At 41.6% G+C, this 21,063-nt stretch overlaps 1 protein-coding gene and 1 non-coding gene across 48 annotated transcripts in view; one reads left to right on the top strand and one right to left on the bottom strand.

The window, feature by feature from the left end:
- The window catches only part of FGGY (FGGY carbohydrate kinase domain containing), a 278,664-nt gene that overhangs the window by 4,949 nt on the left and 252,652 nt on the right, over window positions 1–21,063 (bottom strand). For 3 of the 42 annotated variants that reach the window (XM_046944696.1, XM_040705152.2, XM_046944705.1), the window contains one exon: window positions 20,394–21,042. The exons of 36 other annotated variants lie outside the window; for them this stretch is intronic. In XM_046944696.1, the coding sequence (XP_046800652.1) occupies window positions 20,914–21,042 (129 nt within the window). In that variant the 3' untranslated portion in view covers window positions 20,394–20,913. Of the gene's footprint in view, window positions 1–688; window positions 819–2,365; window positions 2,498–19,102; window positions 19,239–20,393; window positions 21,043–21,063 lie in introns of those variants that run through there. 3 more of the 42 variants (XM_040705153.2, XM_040705158.2, XM_040705157.2) reach the window with 3 other exon arrangements.
- LOC100859636 overlaps window positions 1–21,063 on the top strand; it is a 58,327-nt gene that overhangs the window by 24,967 nt on the left and 12,297 nt on the right. For all 6 annotated transcript variants that reach the window (XR_005861971.2, XR_005861970.2, XR_005861969.2 and 3 more), the window contains one exon: window positions 1–21,063. This exon is cut by the window's left edge and continues 8,015 nt beyond it. This is a non-coding gene — a transcript (RING finger protein 170-like).

The raw sequence follows: 21,063 nt of genomic DNA, 5'->3' as shown, positions 1-21,063 counted from the left end.
CAGCAGCAGGAAGAGCACACAGGAGGTGCTTAGAAGGGCCATCTAGACTGAGAGTCTGCGCTCCTCTGATTCCCAAGTCAGTCAGCTCCTGCATCACCTTGTGCATCCCACAAGGGGAACCCGTCTGCCTCAGGATTGCTGAGGGAGCCATGGAAGATCAACCTACCTGTAAATAGTCTTTAAGTTCAATTTTCAATAGAGACTCAAGGACTTATGCGGCTGAGTATTACTGAAAATTAATGGAATGTAGGCCCTTAAAAGCATATGACAAGTGAGAAATCAGATTTACATACTTCAGCCATAGCTCTTAGGATAAACCAAAGTCATCAAGTAACTAAATCTCAGCAAAATTAATGACCTGGGAACATCAGATCCCGTCAGAATTTACGTGTATGCTCTATTTAGGTACTTTAAAATTGCATCCAAAGTTAAATGGATGAGGTATTCAGGCACAAATGCAATTTCTCAACTGTATTCTTTCCACTTATTCATTTGAAAACCCCAAGAAATGTTAGGATTTTTAACTGGTATTGTTGTTAACAGTAAAAACAACTGTTATCTGAAGTTTCACTGCACAATTTCAGTGGCTGGAAGCATTTGGCCTGTAAATATAAAAGCACACATCAAAGCTCACCAGACTGTTTGGGCACACCATGCTTCAGTTATGAAAACAGCGTGGCCAGCTACTTGGAGGAGGAATCTTTAGGCAACATGAAAACCGAGAGGTGCACTTAAGTGCAAATTCAGCATGTTTTCTCTCTGAATGGTGCTGGTTTGTAGCTTGTCCAGTGACAGCCATTGCACCAAGAATGGCTCATCTAGGAGAGACACGAAGGATGAAAAGTAACTGCTGTAAACCAGTTTTCAATCAGAAATTGTAACAGAAGTAATTCAGGAATCTCAGAACAACTGGAATGAGATGCATGGCTTGCTTCTCTTTCCAAGCCAAAGTTAATTTACCTCATCTTAGCACTGAGGCAAAAGACAGAAATTATACTCAGTTTTATTGTGGAATATTGGGCAAGTGATCAAAAGCTGCCATTCTTACAGGCAAGCAATGAGACAGCTGTACCAGTAAACATGGTTCATCAGATATTTGTGAGAATGACAGGAGTGTATGTATGGAAAGTCAGTTTCCACTCTAAGCCGTGCACAGCTCTGAAATGCAAATTTCCCCTTCATTACTCGGACAACATTATCCAGACTCCCACTCAGGTCAGCCCTGACTCTTGTGCTTCCATACAGCTCTACTGACACGGATCAGCATCAGAGGAAAATAATTTAAGAGTTGCTCTGTTTACAATAGATTGAAACTCCCAGTAGATTTTTTCCAATTTGTAGAATCTGGCAGGGCTAAGTAGCTACCTTCAAACTAACAGACTGGCCTTCTTTGCACTTTTAAGTCCTTATAACGAGTACAGTAAATATGTTAGATCAAAGAATTTTTATTTTCTGCAGCAGTGAAGAGTCTCTCTCGCCCATCTCCCCACACAAGCTGAGACTAACAGACAGTGACATCATTTTAAAGAATCTAGTCGCACATATTTGGATTTGAGGGCAATAAACAGATTTCTTAAAATGCTGACATCCAAGAAATACTTCTGAAGTGTGCTGAGATTTTTAAGCAAGGCTGCTCTTTTCTTATAGACATTTACATTGGGATTGCTTACCCAATAGCCTGGAGATGCAAAGTTCATCTTATCTACGCTTACAGGAGTTGCATGAATTTCATTATGTAACGGAGCCCTAGTAGAACATTCCTTTTTAGTGGTAATGACTGCATGAAGAAAGCATGTGATAGATCCATACACGGTATTTTTCTAGTGGCTTCCCCCCAACCCCTTAAATATGTTTGAGTTATAGGGGAAGATCTTGGCAGCATGCACAAAGCCCCAGATCTGTAACTCAATTCTCTGTGGCATTCCGAATGGAGTGAGCCAAGTTTTAAAACACATTATGGATAAATAGGGGAGCTAAGCAAAAATTTCACACCTAAGACCAAAGTGTGAAAATTTGGCTTTCATTCCTTTAGTGAAAAGGTGGAAAATTTCACACAAGCTTGTATTTTTCTTTTGCTCTGTTCCAACATAGATTTTTGTGTTAGGATCAAGCCTCGGAGAGAGAATACAGAGAAGTAGGGAAAAGAAGAGGATGGAAGAGTGGAGGTCCAGCAAGCAGGTCACCAGCTCCAGGCTTCACTTCTAGTTTGTCTTCCAGGAAGAATTGCCAGCCTTTTGAATCTCCCTACCCATGTGTTAGTTAAAGCATTGGCCCACCCTAAAGATATATTTGATCCATTCGTTTATTAAAGACTCTTACTGTGGTAGAGGGAATCAGGCAGGTAGTGTAGAAGATGCCCAGTGTTTTTATACTCCTGCATCCATACAATAGCAGTTGACGGGGCCAGCTGGACCAGTCTTGGATGGGTCACTCGGAACTGAAGCAAGGTAGTTTTCTGGTTTGAGCACCAAATCAGGATACAGAATCATAGAAAGGCCTGGGTTGAAAAGGACCACAATGACCATCTCATTTCCACCCCCCTGCTATGTGCAGGGTCACCAACCACCAGATCAGGCTGCCCAGAGCCACATCCAGCCTGGCCTTGAATGCCTCCAGGGATGGGGCATCCACAACCTCCTTGGGAAACCTGTTCCAGAGATACAGGTGAGCAGCCTTCAGCCTCTCAAAGGACAAAGAAAGGTGGGCAGCTGACCCATTCTGCAAAAGCACACAAGCATCCACCTCCTTGCAAATATGTGGCCACTTGGTTCTGAGAGGAAAACATTGCTGCAATTGGAGCTAAGAGCACTTCAGGGCACCGAACGGACCTCTGCACAGAGTATGCAAAGGGATGCACAGCTCTCTCATTTAACCAACATACCTGCCTTTCAAGTTCTTCGCTTGTGAACCTCAGCCAAACTAATTTGATAATTCGAGATGGTTTGCAAAAGATTCCCCAAGTTATTTTCAACAAATAATTTACTCTTTTAAGTTTCAGTTACCTCTCTAAAATAGGCTGAGCCCATTGTTTTCCCACAGGCTTGATTTGTTATCTGTTATTTATTTGTTATTTCTTTGTTAAAGCTACACAGTTTGTAGCTTTAGGTTTGGCTCTAATACTGTACCATGGTAGTACACAGAGGCTTTAGTTCTACTCCTGCCCTCCATGCCTGATTAAAGTACGTATCACTTGACCTCTCCTATGACGCAGGAGAGTGGCTTTCACTCCTTAGTATCAGAGACAAGAACAAATAGAAAAGAAAGATCACATAGCAAGAGCCAAGTGCAACTAAGGGCACCACACCGGCTCTACCTCCTAAGGTACTTTTATCCTGCTTAAATGTCCACTCTGAGTGTCAGACGGATTGTGGCCACCATAGCTCTGTGTCACACAGAATTTGTGCCTTAGCCAGGCTGGCCAGCCAACAAAGCTGTAAGAGGAGCAGCAGTAGCAATGCAGCTGCTGTGAAGGGTGGCTTGTCGTGCTAGAAATGATATTAATTACTTATTCTCCAGACCAAATTTAGAATGGGATGAGGGTCAGCTATGATTGTCACATCATCTATCAGCTGGAAACTATGTTTGGGTCTAAGCTCCAGCCACACTGCTACTAAATATAGGCTGTTTTGTTGTTCATCTGACTCTGCACTCCAAACTTGCCTTTGACTATCAAATAATTAAGCAGTTTGCTTTGTGAGGGCTCCACTGCTGGCAACATCTAGTGTCTAAAGCTGTTTGGATGCAAACTTGACAGCTTAGCACGGGTTTCAGCTTACCCGGGCAATGGAAAGAGCCCAAAAGTTTAGCTCCTGTTTCAGTCTCACAGACTGCTGGCACTGGGTGCCATTAATCAATAGTCTGTAGGCAACATCTAAGCAGCCTTTACTGGAGCTGGGGCACAGCTCAGCCACACTTACCAGACATGAGCCCACAGAAGATTATTCATGAAGTGTATGCCCACATCCCAGTGCCTGTGGGTGAAGGTCCAAGACAGTTTTGAATCCAGCCAGCAGACACTGCTGTGATGCAACCACAGCAGCACAGAGCTGTGCCCTATGCCCACCAAGCTGCTCCCCACAACCTGGAACACGTTTGGCCTCCTCACCACTTGCATGCTGTGGGTGGCTATGCCTTGACTGGCAGCTCAGCCACCAAAGCGGAGGCTCCCTGACCACATCACCAGCTAGCATGGACAGTACATTTCCCTCAGCCCCTTCTGAGGTAGAATACATTCATTAACCATACACAGTGTTACTGTTGAAGCAGACTTTGAAGGTTTGTCCATATAAACTACACAAGAAAATACATGTATTTAAGCCACTTGGGGGCTTGGAAATGGACAGGTAGCTCCGTGTAAAAGAAAGCAAGCTCACCTGGGAGTCAAGAGATTAGATTCCTGTATCAGTACCTAATGTAGGGAATTGCAATATAGCTGTAAGCTAAATCAACCCTGTCCATACTCATTGCTGCTGGTGATGGAGCACTACTGGAGTCTAGGAGCGCTGCTCTGCTGCGCAAACTGGAACAAGTTATTTTGCTTCTCTTGCTCCCTTCTTGCACTGTCATAACACTTCTCTATCCTCAGTTTTAGATGGGAAAACCTTTGGGGCAGGCAGAGCAGGTGTGTGACTCCACACTAACTTGCAGAACAAAAGAAATCAGCTAGACAGAAAGCAGGAGTCATTTGCAGAGGGGAAGGTAAAACAGAGAAGCTGAAGGAAAGGCACCCGCACAGGATATCCTGATGCTCAGCTGTGTATTTGACACAATATTTTGTTAAACTGCACCACTTCCTTTAAGGTGATAAATTCAGATTTATTTAGCTGATTTCTTTTCACATCCATGCTGAGCGTACGGCTTTCTGCACATTTAGCTGGAACTTTTATTTGCCATCTGGCAACAGGTTGGGATTTACTGGAGGGAAGGGGTAGAAATGGGGGCTTTCGCTTTTCTTTTTGCATCTGTATTTGCTTTATGAGCAATGGCCACGGCATCATTTACACGTGGGGAACTGGATCGGGTTCTCTCAATTCTTTCCATATGTTCACTTACGCTGTCAAAACATTTTTTTGATCTAATTATTCTGCACACATCTCCTCATTCACTCCCCACTCAGTTTTAGCACAGGGGGGTTACCTGGCTGAGATTTTGTCATCTAAACAATTTCTGCCTACACTTTGCTTTATGCTATATTTGCTTTCCATCAAGAAAACAAAACTATACGCAACATCTCACTCTTTTCCATCTAATTATTCTTCAGCATCTTTCCAAAGTTCTGAGGCATTCCTTTTTCTCTCACCTTTCACATTTATTCTGTGCTGTGCTGCAGTATCTCCTGAGATTCATGAGGGGAAAATCCCACTGAGAGTTTTGATTTGAAATTATTTTTTAACTAATTAATCCAATGTGTGGTTTACTATTAAAAAAAACAAAAAAACTCAGATATATGCTTGCATTTTACCCAATCTGGGCTGCATTTGGGAAATTACTGTGGGCCGGGGCTCATAAAATACAAGAGGCCTTAAAAAATAAGAAAAAAAGCCTATCACAGCTGTAAAGCAATAGAAGCTTGAGTTGCTACAATAGAGTAAAACTGCATAAAAATAGAAAGAGCCTTTCTGGCGCCCTTACAGATATTCTATCTGCAACAACAACAAAAATTAAAATATTTCCCAAGAGAACACCGGTGTTTTTCAGGTATCCAAAGGATGCCATGCAGAGAGTAAAGCACTGAAGAAACCAGCAATCTGCTACGACTTCAGAACCGTTCTGCACAGCCTTCTGTCATTGTGAAACACAGTACAGAGAAAGTAACTGTCTAACTGCAGGGTGCAGTTGGTTTCCTTCCCACAGCTGCTCCAGTCAAGGAGTGCTGGTGCTGTCCTGTCTTTATAGCAGCCCGGGGGAAGGAGCAGCTGGCAAAGACACAGCTCTGTGGTCAAGTCCTGAAGAAGGTACCCTGGGCTCTGTGCCTGGCACAGGACACTTTGCGAAGCACCTCTGCCTTTAGCACAGCAAGGGTTGGCCTCAGCCCAGGTTGATACTCCACACTCCTGCTCATGCAGCTGCAGGCACTACAAAAACTTTGAGGGGAGGATTTGCTGGGCCACTGAAGGCAGTTGGCCCCAGATACCTTCGGCACCCCATGGGACGCTAGCTCTGTGTCCTCCATCACTACACCTGATTCAGCTGTATAACAGAAAGGTTGTCAGAAAGCTTACAGAACTGCCCATTGGGCAAACCAGAGCTGGGGGGGGAAACGATGAACAGATCAGAAACACAGTACAAAGAGCTCTGCAGGTGTTGCCAGGGCAGGAGAATGCATCCCACACATTCCAAAGATTGTAGGTCTCTAAGCAGCCTTTTGAAAATGAGAACGAAATGCTTGGCAACTCCTCATGGTCTGCTTCTCTTCCGAGATGTGAACTTGTCTGGTTCTGATCCCCTTACTCCTATAAACATTGGCTTGTATCTCCTGGAGACCATTTGGAAACGATAAATGTATTTTTCTTTATCATTAAAGCACCAACTTACACAAATGCACTGGGAAGAAGCCATTCTTGTGGGTGAGTGTGAAAAGTTACCCTCAGCACTACTACTTCCCTCTGTCAAGCCTGGCATTTTTGTATATGAAAACAAAAGCAAGGGCTATTAATCCCCATCTGCCCCTGAGTCATAAAAGAGCCTTTGGCTGCAGGGATACGGCATAACCCTTTTTAGTGTTCAAATCTGAACCTGCCACCCAGAACCCACCACTGCCAGCAGGAATGTTTAAAGGTAGCCGAGGCATCTTTTTCCTTAGGAAACCTTCTAAGAAAGCATTTGTCTTCATTTGGCAAATAGGAAAAGAGCAAATTTTATAATTGACTGTGCCCAAAACAATAGCTGGTTCTGTCTGAAAACACACCAGCTAGAATTAAAAGTGCAGTTAGCGTGTTAGTGAGTGAGTCATCAAGTGGCAGCAGAGTTTGCTGGCTCACAGCCCAAGATCTAACAGAGCACCATCCTGCTCGGGGGGTTATCTTTAAAGCTGAGATCTTGCAGAGTAGAGCACAGTAAACTAGAGGAGTGCACACTTTGCCCTCCCTTCCCCCAAAATTTCAGCTAGGTGGGAGGGTTGCTGAGCTTGTTTATAAGCTGCCTTTTACCTCCAAGGAAAGACAAACCCTGTAACTCCAGAGGGGCACGCTCCCCTACAGCACCCAGTTGGACACCATTCCTATTTTGATGGGGCTCTCAACTGTCCCATTCCATTTCCTGTTTTTCAAGAAGCCTCCAGTTAGCTGCACCTTGTGGTTCCTACTTCCAAGCAAGCTTTACCCTTCACTCACTTCAATGAGAAATTTCTAATGTTCTGTAAGGCATTTATGGGGAAAGCAAAATTCTCAACTGTGAGGCGGGCAGCAGGATGTGTCAGCTCCTGCATCTCGACCTTGGACAAGTCATGCAAGTCTTCTGCACCTGTTTCTCATATATTCCATATATGAGAACCAATAACACCATTAGATTAATACCAAAGGTGTAGGAGGGAAATCTAGCCAATGTGAGATACAACTGAAGAAAAAACACTTTGTGATTTACAATTCATCTGATGGTCAGGATTGAGCCAATTCCTATTGCTGAGGGTCTGACCTTTTATTTAAACACAGCAAGCTGGGAGAGCAGCACAGACTCAGATGGATCACGGAGCTTTTCACTCGTAGGTCACCAAGCAGAACCTCAGCAAGGTCACTGAATGTTTACAAGTTATTGTGGTATGCAAGCTTTTTATAACGTCCTTTGCAAAGTGGTTTATTGGTTTCAAATTAATTTCTATTGCACACTTTTCACAACATGAAACACTCTACTTCTACTGCTCTGAAACTGTTCACCCTCTGCAAAGCTGCACAAGAGACAGTGTTACCACTACCCGAGCAAATTCCCTTTTGAAACTGTTTGAAGAAGAGTACAAACTGTGAGCTGAGCCTGGATGACCTCAGAGAGCCTTTTCCAGGCTTGGGTAGAGGCAGAGCATGACAGGAAAAGCTGCACTGCAGCTGCACATGCTGTTCTTCGGGACAGGCAGAGCCCAGCTCTGCAGGGTTGTCCTTCGCTCCCCTGAGTCCTGCAGGTCTCACTGGGCCTATTCACAGACAAAGAGAAGTGTGTGTGCTGGCAGCAGCACAGCCTATTTTTTTGCAGAGAATACTTTCTGAAAGTAAAACAGAAGAGAAGCAGCAAAAATGAACAACTCTATCATTATCTAATGTGCTGAGATCTCAGCAGAGATCATTTCAAAGATCCATATTGTTTACAGCAGCTGATGAGTGCAGCAAGTGCTGAAGCTGTGCTCTCGCTTAAAGTGCTAACATATTTACAGTTTTCAGTCCTGTCCTTAGTGCTTATCTGTCATTTCAAAATGAATGCTCCTTTTGTAGAGGCTAATTACTTGCATGAACACTGCACTAGCTCAAAATCCCAGATTTGTTTCACTTTTCTATTAGCAGCAACCTTGTACTTTGCTGTACACAGCACATGTACAAAATAGCGTTTTTGTTCAAAGATGTTTCTTTGCTGTGACAAAGCTAGCATGGGGGAGGGAAATGAACTTACTCGTCTGATGGAAGTCTTAACTTTATGATATGAAATGCACTTACCCTTGTTCTGCTCTGGCTTGGGTTCTGGTTTTAGAGTAATTTGTCAAGATCTGTATAAAATCAGACTGGGTCACTAACAAAGTGCTTGTAAAGAAGCTGTTGTCTCATGCTGAAGAATCTTTTCTCTATATGTAAACATAAAAGATTTGGTAGGACCCCATCCCCTCTTCTTCCAACGAACGGTGGGACCTTGGGAGACTAAAAGCTGTCAGTCACTTCATTTTTACAGGAATAGAAGGAATGCAGGCCACTACGACTCAGTAACTTAATTAAAGTGAAAAAAAATACAACCCAGACATGCAAGAAAAAGGATACAGTTGTAGCAAGGAGGTATTATCCTGGTTTACGTTACGTTCATTTGGTTTATGACAGATCAGTAACCCATTTCAGAGACAAATCCAAAAAGCCCTGCAATGCAAGATGTGTTTGTTCTCTGTGCTAATCCCAATCCCACTGCAGGGAAAAAAAAAAGGTAACAACTGATTTCTACAAGGCTCCTGCACGTGTCTTCAGCTGCAGTGAGGAGGGCTCAGTACCTGAGCCAGAGGAGCACCCCGTGTGTCCATTACTGCTTAGAGGCAGCATTTGATGCCTACAGCTACAGAAAATGCTGCTCTTGAACGAAGCTTTGTTGTTTCTACCCATGGCTGAATTTGTGCTTCAAAGGATGTGGTTTCCCATTGCTACCCAAATATTTTCTTTAAACCAGAGTTTTGCATAGCAAGTGCATTTCGTTGTAAACGTATAATGCAACCTTTAAAAATCATGAATGATGTAAATACGAATATTAAAACCTGATATAAACTTCTGAGTGCTATTCACACCATACTACATGAGCCACCTTTCATATTATATATTAGCAATGAAAATGACCACATTTAAAAAACTGTTTCCATTTTGAATGTAAGCTTTTGTTTTCCAGCAAAGTCAAAGGATTTTCTGATTAAATTGAATGGGCTCAACAATCTACTGGCCTTCCCTCTCTTATCTTTTCTTCAGTCCATCATAGCAATACCATTAACAACATTCTACATCTTCTTTGCACTTCTTATCCTATCACCTTTAATGTAACTATAAAACCTGCCGATAAAGCACTTAGACATCACTAGATCTGCTTCAAAGATCACCCAGATAAAGAGCCAATCAAATGATTTGTTCAAAGTCACAGATTGAGTCAGTGGCAAAGCCAGAAATTAAAGCCACGTGCTCTGATTCTCATCAGGTAACTTAAGTTTTCTCATTTGCAAAATTCAGCTCTTATTTATACCAAAGTACATTCAGAAGAACTTGGTACTGCAGTGGGTATGTGACATTTGAAGTAGTACAGCTGATAACAGAACTTCACCAGTATGTGTGTTACCTTGCACTGACAGGCTGCTAATAAGTTTATCTCTGGCAAACACGGCTCCGCTTCCCCTCATCACTACAAAATACCACACTGCAGTTTCTGTGGTATTTGTTAGACCCATAGAGCCAGGAATTCATTACTTATCTCAAGGACATTAAACAAGCCTGCCGATCTGAGGTGTCTTAACATTTCTGGACGTGGGTTCATCCTTAAGGAGTTACAATACGAACAGCAATGGTGATAAACAGAGAAAAGCCTTTCTTCCTTAACCTTTACTGTTATTGCTGCAAAAAAACCAACCCAGCACGCATGAGTAGAAACTGTACGGAAATTCTCCTCTCCTCTCCAACCTTAAATCAATTCTGCGTTGCAGATGAAGTTTTTTCCACATTTTGCTGCTTCCTGAAGTCACAATCAAAAAAATGACAACTGACCACACTCGGAGAATTAGGAAAGTTACGAAACATAGCAAAAATGTGAACAGGAGGAAAATCAGGCAGAAAGTTCAAAGGCAGCCAAATGAAACGCTCATGTGAAACAGATCCCGTGTAATTAGCCACTAGGGGGAACAAGAGTCATGCTGCTTAATTAAGCTGTAGGTCACTTTTAGCAGTGGGCTGGAAGGTTATCCTTTCCCAGGCAGGCTGGGGATGCTCCAACACATTCCCTGTAAGCTTTCAGGTGGGACAAAGCTTTCCTGATGTTCAGCAGTGTTTCAGCTTTGCCTTTCAGGTCTGTGTAGACCTTGGCACAAGCAGTTATCTAGCTGCAATTAACCTATTTTTTCAGCTGAAGCACCTGGTAAAATATATTTTTAAAAAGACATGGGAACAGAGGGGACAGGAAGAAGAAAAGAGGCACAAATAAAGAAAAAGGGCAAAAAAGACAAAGCGTATGTTTTGGTGTTGACTCTTTTAAAATAAAAGAGAAGAAAAGCCACGCACAGCTCATATGTAGACTTGTGTGTGAAATGCAAAGTACCACACAGCCCACACGGTTAGAATCCTTACTCTAGTAAGAAGGGAGGAATGGCAAAGGACCTGCACCCACGCTTGTCCTTGCTGACTTGAGAAGCTGGACAAGTGCTGCCCCAGGAAAAGGAGACATGGAGCTTTCCAGAAGGCAGGAGCTACTGAGTGCAGTTCTCTGCTTCACATCATCCCTCTCGGCTTCCTATAGGGAGATGCAACTACATGATGTTGTGAAGTTACACCCTAGCCCCTGGGGAAGAAGCTCCACTCCACGTGTGTTCAAGCTCTCCACTCCCACACCATCCACAACAACCAGACTTTGTCACCGTGGGCCATGGCTGAAGCTGCATGAGAAAAATGAATGAGGCAAAAAGCAAAAGCCCCTTTTGGGTCACTCTTTGCTGTTGCTCAGGACACCAAACTGTTCAACACTGTGGCTGGAACTGAATCACAGACAAACAACATTTTCTACTACCATAAAAATAACAAATAAGTAATAGTTTTCAGCCTGTAAACACAAGACTTAGAGTTCTGTGTGGTACACTGTAACTGGTAAGTTGTACTCTGGAAGCAGGAACTCACTCCTATTAGAGCTAGCTCAGCCTAAAGAGTATCAGATGTTACTCAGGCCTTAGAAGGTCTGAGACATAAACTCTGCGTGCAAGACAAAAAGAAGTCAAATGACTCATGACAGAGTTTGTTCTAATATAAATGACTTTTTCTGGCTCTTGGCTTTTAAAGACTTGCCATTTTCAGATCTTGAACAGCTAACCTAGGCAGCTGGCTTCCTTAGTCAGTGTCCTTCCTTTTGTGTATAAAATGCTGGCATTTACAAACTCATATTCCTCTGGCTAAGGGAGGGCAGTTTATTTTAGCACTGCAATCAATGCCATCATAAATCTTTCCTCTTCCAATCCAACACTGGCATAGCCCAAACAGTGCTGCGTGGATAAAACTTGTACCCATAAAAAAGAGCATGCACCACAATGCTTAATCAAAGTACTACAACCCTTGAGAGTATACCTGAGGAAGTAGCAAACATGCTGGCTACACAGTCATTCCGTGGGGGCAAAGATATACAAACAAAATGAAAAGCAAAGCTTGCCTTGTCTCCCTTTCATGCAGTACAAGAAACATCCCTTAGATGGGACTATTGCAAAATTAAACAACCTTACAACCACGGCCAGTAAATAATGAGTAATATGCTTGTATATTCAAAGCTCTTATACCAAACAGTCAAAGAAAGTGAGGATAGCTCATCACAAAAAGACCCCATTTATTAGAAGAGTTTCAAACAGCTTAGCATCTTTACGGCCATTACTCATCTCTTTCACCTAAGCTAAGTGCCAGCTTCCAACCCAGAGACTGACACGTACCTAATTTATCAGCTGCAAGACACTCAAGCACAGTTTCTCTCAGTCCAGTCTAAAGACACAGCGTTCAATACCTAAACTACTGGCTTAAACAGCCAGGGAGACATCAGTCTGGGAAAATTTCACAAACATTCTTATCAGACATTTTGAAAGCATAAGGAGTCTGACCCAAGGCTGCTAGACTCAGAAGTATTTTGCTGAATATATCCAAGATGTTTAGCTCAGTTTTGAGCTACAGGGCTGGGAAATGAAAGGATCTTCCAAATGCAACACAATTATCCTCCAATTATCATCAGCATTCTGTTCCTTGACAGAACAAGATGATTCCACCATGGCTTCCCCACTCATGCTCCTTCCAAAGATTTCTGCATGGTCAAGGACTAAGTGGAAACTGTGCAATAACCGATAGCATGTGCTCACACAAACAGGCCCTACATGGATCAAAATTTACTGTGTACTGAACGTTAAAAATATTCAGGGGAATGCAACCCCTAGCATTGCTGCACATTAAGTGCATTCCCTGTATATTATTCTTAGCTGAAAACTACACTTGTAAAACTTAACAACACAACTCTTTTGCTGCTTATCCACTCTCACAAGGCACAACATGATATGGGCACAATGCTTCTTTCTCCTTATTCATGTTTACCCACTATTTTCCAACCCTGATGTGGAGGATTATCTTTGTGCAACAATCTGCAACTTATGCTTTTCCATGCCCAGTTAGTGGTCAGTCCTTCTGCTTGTATTTCCCTCAAGAGTGATGGTTATGGTCTTGCTAGTCATTACGGGGACACTTGTCTCAATTAAAACAAATCAGAACCAGGAAGCAATTTTACATGGATTCTCTCTACAGTTCACTGCCCAATTTCTAGAATCAAATTGTGTTTCAGAAATAAGTGCTGTGGGTGTGAAAAATTGTTTCAGAACAAGAAAGTAAGCAAGAGCTGGGAGTGATTGTTATGCATCTATGTCCAAGAAACCAAGGAAACAAGAACCCATGACTTATAAAGACAAAGAAAGGAGACTGAGAACTGGATTCCAATTCTGAAGATGAGGAAAGCCAGTATGCTAATAAAGCCACTGGGATTTCTTGCTAATAAAACCAATAGGGGATCTTTAACACTTCAGATCCATGATTACATAAAAAAGAAGAAAGAAAAGTCTACTTTATATTAACCACAGCAAAATGAAATGTACTGGAAGTGCTTAGATCGTAGACAGCCATCAAACTATACAGATAGGGTAAATTCTGAGAAACAAAACCTTCCGGGCACCTATAGGAGAAATGGCAACATAGTACAGATAAGGTAAAACAAACTTATTTAGATATAAGAAGGCTCAGGTATGTCCTGATGATACAAAGTACTGGCATCACATCCCATGACTCAGTGATCATAACGTCCTTGAAAAATATATTGAAAAAGAAACCACACAAGCATTTCGGACAGCTATTGCAGAGTCTCTACATGCTTGTGCTTTGCTACAGAACAGTCTGATCCCCTGCACTGACATAGCATGAGAGCAAATCCCAAACGTAAAGTTAATCTCACAGCATAGCCAGATTGAGTTTCCAATTCTCTAATGCCTAACTTGAGGGTTGTTCTGCTCAGCTCTGGAAGAGGCGAGGGCAAAGAGACTTTAACTTGTTTGACATCTTGAACATCATTTAAGCAAGATGCTCTGAAAAGGACCTTACTGGCTACTGACAGCTACAAAGGACCCACGGTATCCTCCTTTGTACTCATCCTTCCTATAAAATATTGCTATCATGTTTTTCCCTGTCTAAATGGCCTGGACAGAAAGGGTGTCCAAGGTCCAAATGACTTCAGCCATGTCTTTGAGCATGTGGTAAAATCTGGCCTTAAAATAGAAAGGAGATGGATTACTGTACGCTTTAAAGAAAGCATCTGTCTACTATAAAGACACATTTATGGTTTCCTCATATTTATGGCTTTCCTCAAGACAAGGCCAGCAAGCTAGAAAAACTGTAAGGTAGTGATATTACACAATAATTTCTTCAACAAGATGATCTTAGCCTTGGTCTGTTTGGAAAACAATCAGCTAATTGTACATCTCTTTACACTGACTCCAACACCCCCATTTCGGGTCTTGTTACACAGATGTGCAACAGTTGAATCGGAACTACCCCAGTCAGCGTATTTTTTCCTGTTTGACAAGTCTTGGTAAGAAGAGCACTACTGGTCTAGTAAGAGGCTCATTTTCTGCAGGTTAACAAAACACTAACTCCTATTCTTTGCCAACATCAGCTGATGTGAGTTTATTAAAAGCTAACAGGCATGACTATCTAAGTGCTGAGCCCACAGAACAGATTTTATTTATACACATATGGTTGCTTCTAATATTCTCATTGGACATGTGCATGCAAGATATAAAAGTCAGGTGAAGTCAGTGGAATTATGCCAATGCACAAACCTGGACGAATCCAATACAAACAGTGAAGATTAAATAAATGTTGTGGGTCATTCGAACACCTTGGAGGCCTTAGCTGTCTTTTCAGTCCACCCGCATAGATATAGGAAATAGCTAGCAAAACTTTTATCATCATTCTCAGACAGAATTAATAAACAGGTAAGCCCACTGATTTCCCAACACACCGCCTTCCACCAGTGGCCGAACAGAAGGCCATGCTTTGTGTCATTTCATTAGTCTGGTATTCTGTTACCTACTTTTAGAAAAATAATATGGTAACATCTTTACCTATTGGATTTCTGAGATGGTCGTCTCCAACTTCAGTGATTCTGTGCCAGATACTCAGCTAACGTACATGGTTGCAGTTCTGTTACTGTCAATGTATCACACTGACCTACTGCAGCTGCCTTTCCCCGTCATTAAAAGTTAGCAAGAAATTCCAAATCTGAACATTTGTGTGCTGGATGACATTTACATTGGCACACTCTAAGTCTGCACAAAAGGACAGCACCAAACAGAAGACACTGCTTTTGTATCCTATTACCTCCAGTATCCACAACTCATTTCTGAATGGGTAATAACCAATTGCAAGAGCCATAATAGCCTTTATCATTTCAATATGTGTCATCTACAGGCAAACTGTGTGTCAGATTCCTGTTTGGGCTCTGATCCAGCAAAGTACTTCAGCAGATGGGCAGCCCTGCTTGTCTTCAACTGAACTTCTGGCCTACTTGAAAGTTAAATGATGTACCTAAGAGCTTGACTGGATCAGGGCACTGGAGTAAACTGGTGTCACTGCTCTGAAATCCTGGAGTAATGCTGACTTACATTAACTGAGAATATTGCATTATGATTACGGACTACAATCATCTGTCATTTGAGCAGCTATATGACCTGCTACAACAAACTTTGACATTTTCTTAGACAAGTTTTTACCTGTAATAATTTCAAGTGATATAAAACAGCTACAAATCATCTAAGGTGACAATTAACCAAACACTACTGTACAGCATGTACTGATCTGATAATTCATCAAATGTATGACAACATATAGCACTAGATGTAGCACTCCACCAAGAACATTTAACAGCCACGGAATTATTTCTCTGAACTCCAGTATAACAAGCAGCCAGCAGGATGATATCAAACAAGGGCAGCCCCGCTTCTCCTAAAAGGACCTTGGGGACTCCAAGGAGATTTGTGTAGCTGTACTTCAACAGCACAGCAATGTGGAAATGTTAAAGTTAGTAAAGCAAACAGTCCTCAAATGAGAAGGGCAACAGATGTCAACCAGTATCACATGTCCGTAAACAGCAACAAGACAGAGGGTACTTTTCTTAGTGCTTTTGTGAAAGCATCATGCTCTCAGCTCCAGCCGCATCTCAGCTGTTTGTCCCTAAGTGGTGGTGCTTCTATGTGTGATTTAACGCCCACCAAGAGTGGACTTCCAACCACACATAAATACCGTCCACTGAAGTCAGCTGAAAGAAAGTAGAAATGTTTTCATATATTTATTGTGGCTTTTGAAAAGTGAAAAAGAAAAAAAATCATACTGAATGCTCTCAAACCCATTGAAAGCTCATTGTGTGCTTGGCAGAGACAGACAAGCATTTATATTTCTCAGCTTTAATACAGAAGGATCATCCTTAGGGCAAAAGAGTAGCTCTGATTCATCCACTTCTTACCCTTACTGCTAAGACTTCTTGACACAAAGGCCAAAATATGCTAACTAAAAAGGCACTCTTTGTACCATAAACACTACACCACAAGGAACTGGACAGTGGCCATCAAATCACTGCCTTTTAATTTTTCCCTCTCATCTATATTTCTATAAAGATTTCTGGTAAGAAGGCAGCTGACTCTATACAAAAGCCAGAGGCATTGCCAGCATCTTGGTGGTTTCATGCATGCTGTATTGAATCTAAACTTTTCGATGCAAGCAAAAAAAAAAAAACAACAACAAAAAAAAAACCACCCCAAACCATTTCAATTAGGCAAAGATGTATTTCAGTGTCAAAACACCATGGAGAGAGGTAAAGGAATGGAGTTCTACTGCTGAATCACTGCTTTGAATCCAAGCCTGGCTGCAAACATTGAACACAATGACCACAGTCACTGAACATCTTAGCTGTTTATGTGGACAACAGCCTGGTTCTCGGCAAGCTGTACTGTCTGCATCACAAACTGTCCATGACATTATTTGATAGCTTTGCTGACAGTCAGAAGTGAGAACACACAAAATGAATGGACTGTGAAGATTCAGTTCTTTTCAGCACCAGAACACTGTCTCTAACAATAGCTATATCAACTATGCACAGAAATTTCAAGTAATTTTTTTTATGGAGCACATGCCCTTTCAATAGAGACTGATGATGAACATATCCAGAAAGGAATTTAAAAGAATCACTGACATAAAGAGGCCATACCCAGCCAATATACTACAAAGAAAAGCAAAAGCCAACGCCCAGCCTTGCCCAAGAATGGCCTCCACTGAACCATGGACTCAAAGCATAGATGCACAAACTTGGAGCTTCTAAAGAAAAGGAAGACAAGATCACAGCACGTTAACACGCTATTTGCAGACCGCATGGTACCTAAGAACAACCACCTCCTTCCTCTGACTTAACAAAATACCCAGATTAAGAAAATAGGAGAAAAACATCCCAATGTAACACAAAGTTCCTTAGTAAAAGGTGCATTAATTGGGTAAGGCAAGCCAACAAAATGATTAATTTGCTGCTCCCCTTCATTATTATGTTTACACAAGTTGATTATAGCACTTAATTACTAATTTACCCTGCTCAAAAACAAGAGTGCCTTACATTTTTAATGAGATGAAGGAAGGCAATATTATCTAATTCAACAGGGAGAAGTCATTTCATTTCCTCTTTTGATTTCCCAAGGTATTACCATTTCTAAGGAAAAAAGCTATTCTCTCCCTGATCTTTCACTTGGTTCTTCCTTTTGAAAATATGGAAATCAACTAGAACACTTGTATTAATTTCAATCCATGACCTTACGGGTAATGCTTTGGAAGAGGAGTAGAGGATCAGATCATCAACTGAAGTATGTCCACTGACATAAGTGGAGCTACACGAAATTACAGAGACAGCCTGGTCCAGAAATGAGAATAGCCCCATCTTGCTAGTTCTGTCAGCAAAAAGTTGAGCAGGTCCAATTACTACTTATGTGTCTTCTTAAGAAATGCTGTCAATTCACTATTGGCAGTTGGTCCATTACCAAAGCTGTGGAGTAAACGTATTGTACTAAAAAGAACCAACTTCTAGCTCAATGTTTTACACCAAAAATGAATGCAGAAAGTTACCAGTGAAAAGTATTTTAGCAAACCATATGAAGTTCTGCTCTTCCATATTAACTGGTAAGAATGACCCACATTAGATACCAACACCAAAATAAATTTCGCAGTTTAGTTTCATACTAGCAATTTTATTAATTGCTTTAATATGCAATTAAGGAATAGTCAGTGGAGTGCAGAATTTTATAAGGCAATAATCCTGTTCCCTGGTGTACAGCTTCGTCCCACAGTCGGTTATCCAAAAAAAAAAAAAAAAAGAAAAAAGAAAAGAGAAGAGCTGGACGATTGCCAAATCAAACAGCACCTTCTTCCCATTTTCAATTACATACAAGTGAAGCAGATTAATGAGGATATAGTGGAAACTTTGACATTTATTTATTGAACATTTTTACTGAGAAGGAATTGCTGGCTTGCTATACCGGAAACTATATTTTTACTACAGAAACAATCACATAGAAAAAAACCAGGATCCTGCTGCTCCACATGGAAGGAATGGCGAGAACCAATAAATTGACCCATCTAAGCCAGAAACAGTAAGGTCATTTCATTGAATGGGGCACATGTTTTAAAAATCCCCCAAACTACGGTATAGACTTCAAAAATCCTTATGTCATATGATTTTTACACAGCACTATCTTCTGTGTCAGCGCTGACCCAGGCAGGCTGTGCTCCAATTCACAGGAACAATAATCAAGGTATTACAAAACCTCTAAAAAGAAAAAGCTGTAGCAGTGAATGAAAAGATAAACCAAATTGCAGATTTTCTCCTTTTCCCGGAGATTCTGGAGACTAAATAACCAAAAGATAAAATGGGAAATAACTCTCACCACACCGCGCATGGCTTTTTCCTTTTTGGATAGACCAATTGTTTTAATTCTCTTTTACCACAGAGGAGAAAAATGCAGAGAGTAAATGAAGAGGAAAACAGAGAAGTCAACATTCTTTGAAGGAACGACATATGGTGACCAGGCATGAGAGATGGAGGTTATAAATCTTTCCTTGATAGAATTACCTAAAGATGAAATTGCAGCTCCAAGGGGCTCGAGCTCCTAAAACCACACACATCCAGCAGATTAACCTCCATGGCTACAGATTTTACGTTGTCTTTCATTTCCAACTTGTTTTTTTTTTCTCCTGCAAAGGCTCAGCATACTGAGAATTCTGTGACAAATACAGATGTGGTGAACAAAAAGCATGAAAATCTTTTCTGTCCAAATCACTCGAGAAGATAAAAGAAATAAGGAATATAAGGAAATAATGCATCCTGTAAATGGCCACTGCTGTATTACAGAAAAGGGAAGGAGCTGGGAGGTGCACTGAGACTTGTTCTCTTCTGAGAAGAAACTCATTTAGGGAAAAGCATACTTGTGTTCCAGCCATTATAATCAGTTGCCCAAGAAAGGGAAGTGTGAACATCCAATTGCTTCACAAACGTGCTGACTGGGTTCACCATGCAGCAATTGTAGGTAAATCATTCCCTGTTCCTGGAGCAATCATCCCCCAAAGTTTCTCTGCAGCAACTTCCCCCTTTCCAAATCCCAGTGATGGAATGTCACAGGACTAAGGATCAAGACAGTACGGGACAAAGAGAGCAACAGCAACCACCACAACCACCTACTTTACCCCTAAGGAAACAACAGGCAATGCCAATCCATTTCCCAACCGTTAATCTAAAAGTCTAACACTAATTACAGTATACGGTTACCATATGATTCTCACTCTATACTGTTTCTCCTTACCACAGACCTTCTCTGTGTACCAAATTTTCTGAGCAAACAGCAGATGACCGGAGCAGTGGCTCTGCCTTGATGCCCCATGGTCCCAGAACACCCACAGCACCAGAACGCATGAGCAGGGCAGCTCTAACACCTGATGTACATTGCAGTCCCAAAGCTTTCGTGTACAGACACAACCCAAGATCAGCCCTGCTCCACAGGCTCACCAGCTCCCTGAAGCATCACTCCCAGCACCACTGCTACTAATGCTTGGCATTGGTGTGCTTTACCTGTCTGCTTGGTAGTCAACAGACCTCGTTGAATCCACATTAAGATTACCAGAAGTGATTTTGATGGACCTTGGTTTTGGGTGCTATTTCCAAGCTTACCTAAAAATGCCCGGATTTTAGAGAATAGAGAACAGCAAAGCCAGGAAAACCTGATTGCTTTTCAGCATTTTGCTTTTGACATGTCCAAAAATCATTCTGAGAAACGTGACCAAGATCACTAGGACAAATATAGTAAAAATTCCCCTTCAAACAAACACAGTCATAAAGAAAAAGGCTATTGCTGAAAAAAACTCAAAGGGTTGGTTGGTTGGTGTTGTTTGGGTTTTTTGGTGTTTTTTTAATTTTTTTTTTTTTTTTTTTTTAGTTTTTTTCTCCTTTACTGTTGTACTGAGCAAACAAACAGTTTTGGAAAACTCAATAACTAAGTAGAAAACATCTATCAGAGGACAAATCATAACTTCTGTTTTTTTCAAAAACTACAGTGACATTGAATATTTGCAGCAGCACCTCTATGAAAGGTTTTGCTTTGCAAAAACTGTTAGAAAAATAAGAGGAGGTTATCGAACTGCAATGTGAGATACCCATTTACACCACCCTCCCTAAAAAGACATTTATATTCTTAATACTGTTCCTGATCTCAAGTACCTGAATTCTTTGGGAAATATTTCAACGTAATTGAAAACATCTGCTGCACGATACAGCTGATATTGCCATTGGTGTCACCTCTTTCACAACTATCTTCTGAACAGACGCTAAGACAAAACACAGAGAGTGGCTTCTTCCCACTGCAGGTTTGGTGTCTTGGATAGAGCCTCTCCTGGCTCCCAGCAATCACCACTGGCAGTGGGCTGGAAAGAAACATGTCACAAATGTCCAGTGGGATGAATAACAACAGTCATTTCCAAACTGCTTTCTCCTTTTCTGTTCCAGGGGGATCCCAAGGAATTGCCTGGGGCTGACCTGCAACTCAGTGAAACAAAG

The sequence above is a fragment of the Gallus gallus genome, chromosome 8 (assembly GCF_016699485.2).
Source record: "Gallus gallus isolate bGalGal1 chromosome 8, bGalGal1.mat.broiler.GRCg7b, whole genome shotgun sequence".
NCBI lineage: Eukaryota > Metazoa > Chordata > Aves > Galliformes > Phasianidae > Gallus > Gallus gallus.
Note: the sequence above shows the minus strand (reverse complement) of the source record. Positions and strands in the feature narration are given on the sequence as shown.